The 13,787-nt window shown below is 34.8% G+C and overlaps 1 protein-coding gene across 1 annotated transcript in view; it reads left to right on the top strand.

Annotated features, from left to right (window-relative positions):
- The window catches only part of Asb3 (ankyrin repeat and SOCS box containing 3), a 106,673-nt gene that overhangs the window by 53,568 nt on the left and 39,318 nt on the right, over window positions 1–13,787 (top strand). Inside the window, 3 exon segments of the mRNA XM_076833036.2 lie at window positions 6,059–6,171; window positions 6,783–6,918; window positions 12,614–12,791. Coding sequence (XP_076689151.1) covers window positions 6,059–6,171; window positions 6,783–6,918; window positions 12,614–12,791 — 427 coding nt within the window.

Here is a 13,787-nt window from a genome sequence, read left to right as displayed (position 1 = left end):
AGACCGGTTCTGTCCAATTGGAAAGGCTGAGGAAGTTGAATTCAATAGTAATTCAACTGCTTAGCCAATCAGTTTTGCTTATCAGTGGAATAGTAGAAGTTGTAGCTGAATTTCATTATGTTGTCCTATGTTGATTAGGTGATTATCAGACCTTTGCACTATTAGTATTAGTTCCTGATACCAAGGGCTTACTATTTAATTGGAAATATTTTAACTAGAATTAGTTATTATACAAGGCAAGCTATAGTACAGAGCACAAGAGCAACAGAGTGTTATGAAGGTAAGCTTTGTCCCAGTTACTATTATTATTCTGTTATAGATTCATTTATTTTTTTGACTTATCTTCCTCTCCCCATTTTTTAAGTTTTAAAGTAGGTTTCAATTAATATGTATAAAATGTGACTTTAATATTACCAAGTAAGTAGAACATAGTTCAGTTAGATTTTTTTTGATATGTTTTTGAAAATTTAGTGTAGACTGTATGCACATTGGAAATATTTCAGATATTTTCTGGGGCTGTAGCTCAGTGGTAGAGTACTTACCTAGCATGTGTGAGGCCCTGGGTTTAATTCCCAGCATTGACAAAAGAAATATTTCAGATATGTGTTTTGCGAATTCCCATATTGAAATTACCTTTATAATTTATGAAAGTCTCCTTTAAAAATTCACAGACAGCTGGTGTGGTGGCACATGTCTGTAACCCCAGCCACTTGGGAGGCTGAGGCAGGAGGATCACAAGTTCAAGGCCAGCCTCAGCAACTTAGCAAGGCCCTAAGCACCTTAGCGAGACCCTGTCTCAAAATAAAAAAATTAAAAGAGTTGGAGACATAGCTCAGTGGTAAAACTCTTGGATTCAATTTCCAGTACCCTTCCAACCCCCAACAAAATTCATGGACAATTTTAAACATATACAAAAGCATAGAGGAAAAATACAGTAAATTGCCATGTACCTAACACCCAACTTTAGTAGTTGTCAATTCAGTATTAGTATTGTTTCTTTTACAGTCTTATTTATTACCCCCACTCATTTTTTTTAAGGAAAATCCCATTCATCATATAAAAATACTTGCATATCTGTCTCCACAGGATAAAGATACTTTATTATAACTAAATTATCATATCTAAAATAATAATTCATTAATATCATCAAATATCCAGTTAGTATTGAAATTTCCTTTATTGTTATATATTTGTGTGTGTATGTGTGTGTGTGTGTGTGTGTGTGTATTTCAATTTGTTGAAATCTTGATCCAAATAAGGTTCATGTAGTTTAATTATTTGATAAGTTTTTAAGATCTTTTTTAATATAGTGCTTTATCAATTTTGCCTCATATAATATTTGTTACCTGTTCATATTGATTCTGAAACAGTGTTCAAAGGATGAAAGACCATTGATCTTTTAAGTATCTGCCAGGTTTGATAGTGGTGTTTCTGAAAAATGCAGTTTACAAGAGTTGAGTCAATTTTCTGTTGTTCTCCAGATGCCATCTTGTGCACAATTACTAATGCTTATTTTTGTACATGTTACTTTAAGATTTGAATTGGGACATAAGGATGATTATGTTACTGCTGATGTGATAACAATGGGGACATACAGTTCCCTGGTTTTGAAATGATTGGTTCTAGGCATTTGTGCCCATAAAATAATTTCTTCCTCTTCCTTTTTCTCATCTTTCCCTTTTCTTCCTCAAAATATTATATAATATTCTTCATATGTTTATGATCATTTTCATATCATGTATAAATTAATTGTATTTGATGATATTCAAATATCAAAGCGATATGAAGAATTTAATGTCACAGGCAGTAGAAACTGAATAGGAAGTTACAGCTTGAGAAAAGGTCATTGAATTTGATGACCTGGGTGTCACTGATGATTATTATCAAGGGAATAATTACAAATGAATTATGGGAGTGAAGTTTGCATGCTACTATGGATAGAGACTTTGTAAGGTCCATGAAGGCAGGAATTTTGATCTCTCATTTGCTTCTGTATTTTTAATACCTCGAACATTGCTTGGTATGTTGTAGACAGTATTTGTTAACAGCTGATTGGAAAAATGAAATTAGTGAATGTAGACTTAAGGAGAGTGGTCTTTGGGTGAAGTTTAGTGGCAAAAAAAGTAAAAGAAAATAGCATATTGATAGCAGGGGTCATGACAAATTATTTGTTTTATTTTTAAGACTAAACCAGTTTACAGGTTGAACAGTAGAACCCACCAGAGAATGGGTGATATGAGAAATTAGAGAGGAGGCAATATAACATAAAATACCCTTGTGTAGTCCATTTCCACCAAGTTAACATCACTGATTCAGTCAGGTAGGGATAATTTGCTATTATTACTTATACATTTATCATTTCTCTCTATATCTTGGTAGGCAGAAGTATTCTTTTTTTAAAAAATATATATTTTTAAGTTGTTGATAGCCCTTTATTTATTTATTTATATGTGGTGCTGAGAATCGAACCCAGTGCCTCACACATGCCAGGCAAGTGCACTACCCCTGAGCCCCAGCCCCAGCCTGGCAGAAGTACTCTTAACGCTTTGATATCCTTCTCTATGGTTCCTTCTTTACCTATATCCCCACTGTCCCCATAGAATACAAAAATACTCGGTGTTATAGTTGCTTGATGGTTGACTCTATGTTTTTGGAAAAGATTTGCATAGTCTTATTTTAGATGTGGGATAGTTTCTAACCACAGTACTATACTTGCTTTTCTCAGAAGGATTGAGAAAATATGTAGAAAATAATGACTTCCTTTTTGGAAGTGTACTGTTCACAGTGTTAGATCCCTTCTTCAATTGGATAAGGACAGTATTATTGAATTTCATACAAAGCAGAGATTTTGGTAGTAAATGTAAACTATAAATATACTTTCATAAGCTACTATTTCACAATTATTAATCATTAAGTTTATTTTATTTTGAAATAATTAGCAAGAGCTGTTAAAATGTTATTTATTTGCTTATGTACAGGTTTCACTCTTGCTATTAGGAAGTGTTTTCAGTAGAGATCAGCAATTTTAATTTATAATATTAAAAGTGAAAACAGTTTTTCTGTCTGACTTCTATACTGTATTTAATAATCACAGTAAAGTTATTTTCTTTTTTATAAAGTCAGCCTAACTCGTAGAAAACAAATTTATCTCCATCCTCCTTCATATATCATCACCAACAACCTGATAATTTTCAACTCAGGGTCTGGCTAGCTATAGACTGATTTTTTGCAAGCAATCACTGCTAATGATAAATGACTTGGATTTGAAACAGATTTTCTTCCTTTTCTGTCATGACATCCACCCCAAATTAGATTGACTTTAGATTGAATATAGAAAAATAACTTAGCTTGAAAAACTTGTTGTTTTTTCCTTGATAAAATGCTTAAATGTTAACTTAGAAATAAAGTAAATAATGTTAAATTTATTGGTTACATTTCTGAACCTGCCCAGAATGAGGAAATTTTTGATTAAAAGACTTCCTAGAGTTCTTATGAAGAAATAAGCTTTGCTTTGCATTAGTCAGTTTTTCATTGCTATAACCGAATACCTGACAAGAACAATTTAAAGGAAGAATGACTTATTTTGGCTCACAGTTTCAGAGCTTTCAATCCACAGTCACCAGCTCCATTGCTTTTGGCCTGAAGCAAGGCAGAACATTGTGGTGGAAGGATATGCCAGAGGAAAGCTGCTTTGGGACCCAGAAGAGAGAGAGATTGGGATGGGGTGGGGAAAGGGCTGAAGAAGATAAACTTTTCCAGGGCACAACCCCAGTGATCTACTTCTTCCCCCTAAGATCTACTTGTCAGTGTTCCATGTAGTCTTCAGTGGATTAATACATTAGATCATAAGGTCAGAGCCCTCACGATCCAACCACTTTTCAAAAGTCTCATCTCTGGACATTGCCTCCTTGGGGACCACACTTTCAGCATAGGGAGATTTACATTCCAGATCCAAGCTATAAGTATAAATTCAATATCTAAAACTAATAGAATATTGCCAGGTACCATGACAAACACCTATAATCCCAGTGACTCAGGAGGCTGAGGCAGGAGGATCACAAACTGCAGTTTAGCAAGACCCTGTCTCAAAAACAAAACAACAATATAAAAGGGGCTCAGGGTTGGGGATGTAGCTTGGTAGTAGAGCACCCCTGGTTTCCCAAACAAACAAATCCCCAGTATCACAAACAAACAAAACCAACCTCACTGCCAGTAAAAAACTAATAGAATATCAATGGCATGTTACTTATCTTCAGTAATAATGAGTATGCTTCTTGCTTTACATTTTAAGTATTTTATTTCCCCCATTGTTTCATCTGTCTTAACATTTTTCAAGTGTAATTATCATCCAAGTATCTAATGCCTTTCTCTTTAATGCCTGAGAGTTGTTGATTCCTATATTCCCATTTCCATCCTCTACTCTAGTAGGAGATATAGAATAATTGTTTAAAATAAAATATATACCCAAGCACATGAAGTTAGGCCTTCTTATACATATCTCAACTCTATTGTAGATATTACTATTTCTCCAAACTTAAAATTTAGTAAAAGAATTTAATAGGTGTGGGGCTATTAAATTTTATCTTATTTGCCAATGATTTATGAGTATGTGTGTTTGTGTATGTGTATACTTACTTTATGTAGCACTACATTAGTAACCCCTAAGTATCCCCTCATATGCAGGGAATACATTCCAAGATGCCCAGTAGATGCCTGAAGCTCTATGTTTTCTACCCCCTTCCCTGAAATGAAATGGCTAAGATTACTAAATGACTAATGGACAGGTCCTGTATACAGTGTGGATATGCTAGATGATTCATGTCATGGGAAGGAGAAAATTAACAGCCTGAGTTTTCATGATACCATTCAAAACAGTAAGCAATTTTAAATTTACACACTGTTTATTTCAGGAATTTTTCCATTTAAAAATTTGAGCTACCATTTACTGTGAGTGACTGAAAAGTGTAGAAAGTGAAATTGGATAAGGAGAACTACTGTATATAATTATATTCTGGCATTCTGTTTTTCATTAACTCCATGCTTAAACTCTTCCAGAATTATTGTCTTCTTCTTAGCAAAATTTTCTGGTGGATACATTGTGGAAGGTTTAGCCCTACTTGCTTGTTGTACCAACTTGATAACATGTTCCCCCAAGTAGATTGTTCATTCTTACTAAGTAGTATTTATAAACTGTTATATGTACTTGATATTAGACTTAAACATACCTTGTTTTAATGTTAAGTTACATATGTAAATGGAAGTCGTCCAATATTTGTGTGTACCCTTTTGGGGGGTTATCTGTAGGCATATAGATTATTTCTTTGGAGCTTCTACTATACCAGCAATTGGGAGTAATCAGTTTTAGTTATTAGTTAAATAACATATTTCTCTAACGACAGTTTTTGGTTTATCTGGAGTCCCCCTTTAATTCAAATATATGAGAAGATTTTTATTGGTGGATATAAGAATATCTTTTTTTAATATTTATTTTTTAGTTGTAGTTGGACATAATACCTTTATTTTATTTATTTATTTTTATGTGTTGCTGAGGATTGAACCCAGGACCTTGCAGATGCTAGGCAAGCACTCTACCACTGAGCCACAACTCCAGCGCATAAGCATATCATTAGTTGTTCATGGTGGTGAAAAAATGTCCAAAATTGAGAACTTATCTTTCACTTTGTCAGTGATTCTTGTAATTTTTGATCAAATGGTAATGATAGCAAACCTTTCGACCTTTTTGAGACTGTTTCTCCAGACTGGTACTATTTCTTCTGAACCATATTGTCTTCGTTTTCAGAGAGAATGTTTGCTTTTTGTCTCCATTTCCTCTGTGTCTTTTGGCACACTATTGAAAATAATTTTGTATGTGCACAGAAAGGATTAGGTGTATGTAAATGAGTTTGGGTTAAGACATGATTTTGTGATAACTATTTAGGAATGGTCACAGCATTGTGAGTTCTGAGGTGAATAAGTGATAAGAACATTACCAAAGTGTCTAGTCCTATAAACATACCTTTTTGCTGACAAAAATTTTTCTGACTCCTGTGTATCGCAGCTGTTGAAAATGGACAGATAGATGTGTTAAGACTGTTACTTCGACATGGAGCAAATGTTAATGGATCCCATTCTATGTGTGGATGGAACTCCTTGCACCAGGCTTCTTTCCAGGTAATCTCTGAATTTATTATTTCATTTCCATGTAAATTGTGTGTTTTACCCTTTCAAAATGACAGTTCTGTACAGTTTTTGCTTTCTACTTGCCTGTGATTTATGATTGTTAGTGCAGCACAGAAAAGGCAGTCTAAATGCTAATGATCATTCTGAATAAGCCAACTGCTATAGTAGCTGTAGCAACTTTGGGCTATAAGGATTATTTAAATTTTTCAAATGTTGATAGCATAGTTAACAAACATCAGAATATATGGGATGTAAATTGATAAAGAGCAATGGCTTCTTTATAATGGTGTGTTTAGAACCTGTGTTATCTCCTTAGTGCTGGGTTAGTAAACTAATTTTGCAAAATTTCATAAGGATTATAATCCCTAGAGATCAATATTTAATCTGTTTACATTTATTGGGCTAGCTAAAAGTATGGTATAATTTCATTGTTTGGTCATTTCCTTCCCAATCAATACAACCATAAATTGTTTCGTTGATTTTTTTCTTCAAGTTTTCCTTTACTGAGAGGATTAAAAAGAAAAACAGAAAAAAAATACAATAAGAAAAAAAGATACCTTCCACTTTTTTCCTTTTATTTAAAATATGAATCTGTGCTTTAGGAAAATGCTGAGATCATAAAATTGCTTCTTAAAAAAGGAGTAAACAAGGAATGCCAGGATGATTTTGGAATCACGCCTTTATTTGTGGCTGCACAGTATGGCAAGCTAGAAAGCTTGAACATACTTATTTCATCGGGTAAGATTAATTCATTAGCCTTTGCACTGTTGATCATAAATTTTAACTTTATATCTTCTTAGGAAAAATAATTCTTGACCCATATATAAATAAGGTTATGAAATTAATGGTTTTATGTACATGGTAAATAAGCATATATATATATAAGTTGATTTATAAGCCTGATTATTGACTGTCTATTACTAGCTGTGCAATGCATAGCTACTAATTTTTCTGTGTAAGAACATTCGTGTAAGATCTGTCACTAAAGCAGGTTTATTGGCAGTTTGAATGATGGAGCTGCCCTTTCATTTAGGGACCAGAGCACTTCCAGCTTCCTAAGGTACAAGACTAGTTTAGGCCTAATTAATTTATTATATGGTTATTTTATATATTAAGCCTTTATATTTATGTTTTAATAATTGTGTATTTATTTGAATGGGTTTATTTCAAAGCATGCTTATACTTTATTATGTTAATAGCAACACAAGTCTGTTAAGGTTTTCTCTGTGATAACCATTACACATTTAGCATTGCCAGAGAGGATGATGCTAAGGGGGCATTCTTAATTTGTGTGACATTTCGGTGACTAGAAGTGTTTGTTATTTGGGGCTTTTAAAATCTTGACTGTGTACTCTCAAAATTCAAATCTGATGAAGCATGGATAGTTGTGGGGAGGGGAAGTATCACCAGATTTTTTTTCAGGCAATTTATTTCAGTATCTGGGCTTTTAAAAGTTACAGTTATGGTAATATGCAACTGTAGTCTCAGAGTCTTGGAAGACTGAGACAGGACTGCAAGTTTGAGGCTGATACCAGCAATTTAGTGAGATCTTCAGCAATTCAGTGAGACCCTGGCTCAAAATAAAAAGGACTGGGGATAAAGCTGAGTGGTAAAGCACCCCTGGATTTAATCCCCCCCACCAAAAACAAAAACAAAAACAAAAACAAAAAAACAAAAAAACCCACCCTACCTTCAAACAGACAAAAAATCTATTTAGACACCAGGAAACTGATTTTCTTAACAAACCTTCAAATATTTAGTTTGAAATATGAAAGGGAAAAAAGCAAATTAACTGCTAGTTTAAAATGTCTGTTATAAATAATGAACTTATAAATATTAGAGTTGAAAGGAAATTCTAAAATAATTTCTTTCTTTCTTTTTTCTGGGGTGGGTACTGGGGATTGAACTCATGGGCACTTGACCACTGAGCCATATCCCCAGCCCTATTTTGCATTTTATTTAGAGACAGAGTCTCACTGAGTTGCTTAGGGCCTTGCTTTTGCTGAGGCTGGCTTTGAACTTGTGTTCCTCTTGCCTAAGCCTCCTGAGCCTTGCGCCACCATACACAGCTCCAAAATAATTTCTTTAAATATGTTTTCTTTTTAGGTTAAGAATCTCAGACTCCAAGTGTTAAGTGCCTTGCCAAAAATCTAGAAACTTATTTCCTGACAGAATAAGAATCAGGGTAGAAACTTTTCCTACCATGAGGCAGACAGTGGTTGGAGAGGATGGCTTTGGGGACTTTCTTAGGGTGTTGAGTTTCCCTTCTGATTTATCTGATTATGACCATCCTCTCCCTCTCCTTAGTTTTATCCCAGGCATCTTCAGCTAGCATAGGATTCAGATCTTCTGACTTCTGACGTTCCTTCCTTTACTCCTTAATACTCCTGAGGACTATCCTAATTCTATTAATGACTTCCAGTCCCACAAGTTTCAGTTATTAATGTTCAACTAATATTTTGAATAAAATAAGTTAAACTGCACCTCAGAGGTTCTCCCCTCATGCCAAGTCAGCCTCATCACCTTTTTTTTTTTTTTTGTCCCTTTTCCTTCTTCTTCTTTTCTCCTTCTGAATTATTATGAGTTGCAAGTTGAAAAGGTATTTAGGTATGTTTATAATGTAATTGTGTGTTTCCAGTTACTTAAAGTGACTTTCCTTTTAGTGAAATATCTGTTTTTTTTCCCCCAACTTTTCCACCTGTAGTCTTATAGAAATGGGTTCCTTACATTTTCTAATACTTTGAAATTCTCTTTCAAAATGGAAAATTGATTTAAAAAAAAAAAGTTAAGCAGGGCTCTTTTCTGATTTAGTCTTTTCTTTTTATTTTATTTTATTTATTTATGTATGACAGCAGAATGCATTACATTTCTTCTTATACACATAGAGCACAATTTTTTATATCTCTGGTTGTATACAAAGTATATTCACAACAATTCATATCTTCATAACTGTACTTTGGATAATAATGACCATCACATTCCACCATCATTTAACCCCATGCCCCTTCCCTTCCTCTCCAACCCCTCTGCCCTACCTAGAGTTCGTCTATTCCTCCCATGCTCCTGCTCCCTATTTCACTATGAATCAGCCTCCTTATATCAAAGAAAACATTGAGCATTTGGTTTTTTGGGAATGGCTAACTTCACTTAGCATTATATTCTCTAACTCCATTCATTTACCTTCAAATGCCATGATTTTATTCTCTTTTATTGCTAAGTAATATTGTGTGTGTATATGTATGTGTATGTATGTATGTATATGTATATATATATATATATATATATATATATATATATGCCACATTTTTTTTTTATCCATTCATCCACTGAAGGGCATCTTGGTTGGTTCCATAGTTTAGCTATTGTGAATTGTGCTGCTATAAACATCGATGTGGCTGTGTCCCTGTAGAATGCTGTTTTTAAGTCCTTGGGGTGTAGACTGAGGAGAGGAATAGCTGGGTCAAATGGTGGTTCCAGTCCTAATTTTCCAAGAAATCTCCATACTGCTTTCCATGTTGGCTGTACCAGTTTTCAGCCCCACCAGCAGTGTATGAGTGTACCCTTTTCTGTTGAGAGCTACAGCCAAAGGGGCCCGAACAAACTTTCAGACTACCAGCTGATGATTGGCTCACAGCGGCCCCAGCAACATCTAGTTGATTGGCTCCTCTGCGGTGATGCTCATTGGGCTGTTTCCCTGCCCTTTCAGGCCACGGAGCTGCTCATTGGGGGACTTTTTTTGGCTCCGCCCACACGACCCAGCCAATCGGCCTCAAGAGCAGGAGGATTGTGGGAGGTGAAGAGGCTGGTGGTTGGGGGAGTGGCTTGTGGGAAGCCAGTGGTGGCAATTGGGCTCTGAGGGTTTTTTCCTGAGGAGCTGTTTTGTTTGGCGTGTGGTTCTAAAAATAAAGTTAGTTTCTTTTGACAAGTGGCTCCTGAATTGTGCCCAGCCAGACTGCGGCACTTTTCTCCACATCCTCACCAACATTTATTGTGTTTGTCTTCATAATAGCTGCCATTCTGACTGCAGTGAGATGAAATCTTTGAGTAGTTTTGATTTGCATTTCTCTAATTTCTAGTGATGATGAACATTTTTTCATGTATTTGTTGACTGATTGTACATCATCTTCTGAGAAGTGTCTCTTTAGGCCCTTGGCCCATTTATTGATTGGGTTATTTGTTTTTTGATGTTTAGCTTTTTGAGTTCTTTATATATCCTAGTGATTAGTGCTCTGTCTGATGTGTGAGGGGTAAAGATTTGCTCCCAAGATGTAGGCTCTCTATTCACCTCATAGATTGTTTCTTTTGCTGCAAAGAAACTTTTTAGTTTGAGGTCATCCCATTTATTGATTCTTGATTTTAATTCTTGCGCCACAGGAGTCTTATTAAGGAAGTTGGGGCGTAATCCCACATGATGGAGATTAGGGCCTACTTTTTCTTCTATTAGATGCAGAGTCTCTGGTTGTATTTCTAAGTCCTTGATCCATTTTGAGTTGAGTTTTGAGCATGGTGAGAGATAGGGGTTTAATTTCATTTTGTTGTATATGGATTTCCAGTTTTCCTAGCACTATTTGTTGATGAGGCTATCTTTTCTGCAATGCATGTTTTTGGTACCTTTGTCTAATATAAGATAATTGTAGTTTTGTGGGTTAGTCTCTGTGTCCTCTATTCTGTATCATTGGTCTACAAATATGTTTTGGTGCCAATGCCATGCTGTTTTTGTTGCTATTGCTCTGTAGTATCGTTTAAGGTCTGGTATAGTGATGCTACCTGCTTCACTCTTCCTGCTAAGGATACTGGGTCTCTTATTTTTCCAGATGAGTTTTATGATTGCTTTTTCTATTTCTATGAGGAATGTCATTGTAATTTTGATCAGAGTTGCATTAAATCTGTATAGTGCTTTTGGAAGTATGGTCATTTTGATGAGATTAATTCTGCCTGTCCAAGAGCAAGGTAGATCTTTCTATCTTCTCAGGTCTTCTTTGATTTCTTTCTGTAATTTTCATTATATAGATCTTTCACCTCTTTCGTTGATTCCCAAGGGTTTTTTTTTTTTGTGGCTATTGAAAATAGGGTAGTTTTCCTTGTTTCCCTTTCTGAGGATTTCTCACTGATACACAGAAATGCCTTTGGTTTATGGGTGCTGATTTTATATCCTGCTACTTTGCTGAATTCATTTACTAGTTCTAGAAGTTTTCTGGTGGAACTTTCAGGGTCTTTCAGGTGTAGAATCATATCATCAGCAAATAGTGCCAATTTGAGTTCTTCTTTTCCTATGTGTATCTCTTTAATATCTTTCGTCTGTCTAATTGCTCTGGCCAGTGTTTCAAGAACTGTGTTAAATAGAAGTGGTGAAAGAGGATATCCCTGTTTTGTTTCAGTTTTTAGAGGGAATGCCTTCAATTGATTTAGTCTTTTCTTAGTAATGGTTTTCACTTCCTTCTGAAGCTGACAGCAGGGATTGCACCCACCTCTTGTAAGTAAGAAGATTCTAGTTGTCTAGCATGTTTGGAATTCCTGAAGATTCCATAGTCTTTTTTAACTTGCCATTTGTATTTTGCATAGTTTTTATCTATCTCAGGGCTTTGGTTTATTCAAGGTGCATTTACAAATATCCTTTTAAATAAAAAAGAGTTTGAGTTTCCCCATCCATTATGATTTTTCTATTGAGTTATATTCCATAAAATTTAAAATAATCTCATGAACATGTGGTAACACAATACTTAACATATTTAATACATTGTTTGCCAATGAGAAAATTTGGGGTCTATTTTCAAAACTTTCACAAAAATTAAGGTCATTCTCAACCTTTTAAAATCTTTATACACGGGTATTGAAACAACTTGATTAGGTTTATGATTATAAAGCTCAGAAATCTATTTAAAAATACCTTTTTATTGTCAGCTTTTCATGCAATAGTCATGAAGGAAGAGGTGTAATAAAGAGCATAGTTAATATTAATACTAGTTTTAAGTCATAGATTCCATGTATGTTTTATCTATTGGCAATTTTTTTCATGAATCTTAGCCTAAATCAATTAGTGGCATCTATAATGTCTCAAAACTTGGCCTTTTCTCATCTTTCTCAGTAAGTCTCAGAAATGTTACCCATATTTGATGGTTTGCATTTTACATGTTTACATTTTGAACCCAGAATGCTTGTTGGAGGAGGGTTCAAAATGTAAACATGTAAAATATTTCATTGAACAGGAGTTGTGTTTTAGTTAAAAATGAATTCTAAAATATGATTGTTTTCTTGCTGACATAAGAGCAAAAACAATATAAATGATTCTTAGCAAGTTAGCAATATGTGTTTATTCAACAACATCCATGGAGAGAGAAAAGATGTACTGTCAAACTCTTTTATGGCTGTTGCTTTGAATTTTATAATTTTTTTTAACATTAGTGAAGATTTTCTCTTAAATGTTTTGTGTTAGGAGCAAATGTAAATTGTCAAGCGTTGGACAAAGCTACTCCCTTGTTCATTGCTGCTCAAGAGGGTCACACAAAATGTGTGGAACTTTTGCTGTCCAGTGGGGCAAATCCTGATCTTTACTGTAATGAGGACAACTGGCAGTTACCTATTCATGCAGCTGCACAAATGGGCCATGCAAAGTAAGTGTTAAAAACAGAGAATAAAAATAATCTCCTAATTAAAAGTTAATAAGGGGGGCTGGGGATGTGGCTCAAGCGGTAGCGCGCTTACCTGGCATGCGTGCGGCCTGGGTTCGATCCTCAGCACCACATACAAAACAAAGATGTTGTGTCCGCCGATAACTAAAAAATAAAATATTAAAATTCTCTCTCTCTCTCTCTCCCTCTCTCACTCTCTCTTTAAAAAAAAAGAAAAAAAAAGAAATGTTCAGGGGCTTTACCATTAATGTATATTTAAAAAAAAAAAAAAGTTAATAAGGAATAAATCTGGGCCAGACCTTTTACCTCCAGGCAAAATCCTTGGTATTTCCCTCCCAATCCAATCTGCTTGGTGACTAGGTCTGTTCCTAATCTGTCCCTATGTTATCTTTAGCTCTTCTTGATCTTACTTTCCTTCCATGAGGCAGAATGGTTAGAGATGGGGTACATTCTGAGGCTTTCTTAGGGTGTAGTGTCTCCCCTCTGATTATGACCATCCTTTCTCTCTTGTTAGTTTTATCTTCAGCTAGGATTCTGATGCCCTCATTCACTTACATTGTCTCCATAACCCCAGAATGTATTTGAGCTTGTGACCCCTCACAATGGAGTCTTTCATTTGTATATGCTGAGTAAACCTTCCTATCTTGAACCCTTTGGTTGGAATTCCTTTTATCTCATCTTTCTTAAGAGTTCCTGTGAATTTATAGGTGTTTTCTGGGGAGAGGAAATCAGTAATTATAGGAATCTTAGAAACTGGTAACCTAGTTCTATAAGACTATGGCTGCCTATTATATATAGACATCTAAAAGTTTTTTTAAAAACATGTCTACAATCTTTAGAGTCATAATTCAACCATAATACTTTTTATAGCTGTTGTTGGTATTATTTAATTTAAAGAATAAAAATGGTCATTACTTTGTTTACATACTAGGAAAACAGAGTCTACAATTTGCTTATACAATTTACCACTAGGTGGCA

Source organism: Callospermophilus lateralis, chromosome 14, assembly GCF_048772815.1.
Source record: "Callospermophilus lateralis isolate mCalLat2 chromosome 14, mCalLat2.hap1, whole genome shotgun sequence".
Classification (NCBI taxonomy): Eukaryota; Metazoa; Chordata; class Mammalia; order Rodentia; family Sciuridae; genus Callospermophilus; species Callospermophilus lateralis.
The sequence above is the reverse complement of the archived record's forward strand: the minus strand, read 5'-3'. Positions and strand labels throughout refer to the sequence as shown.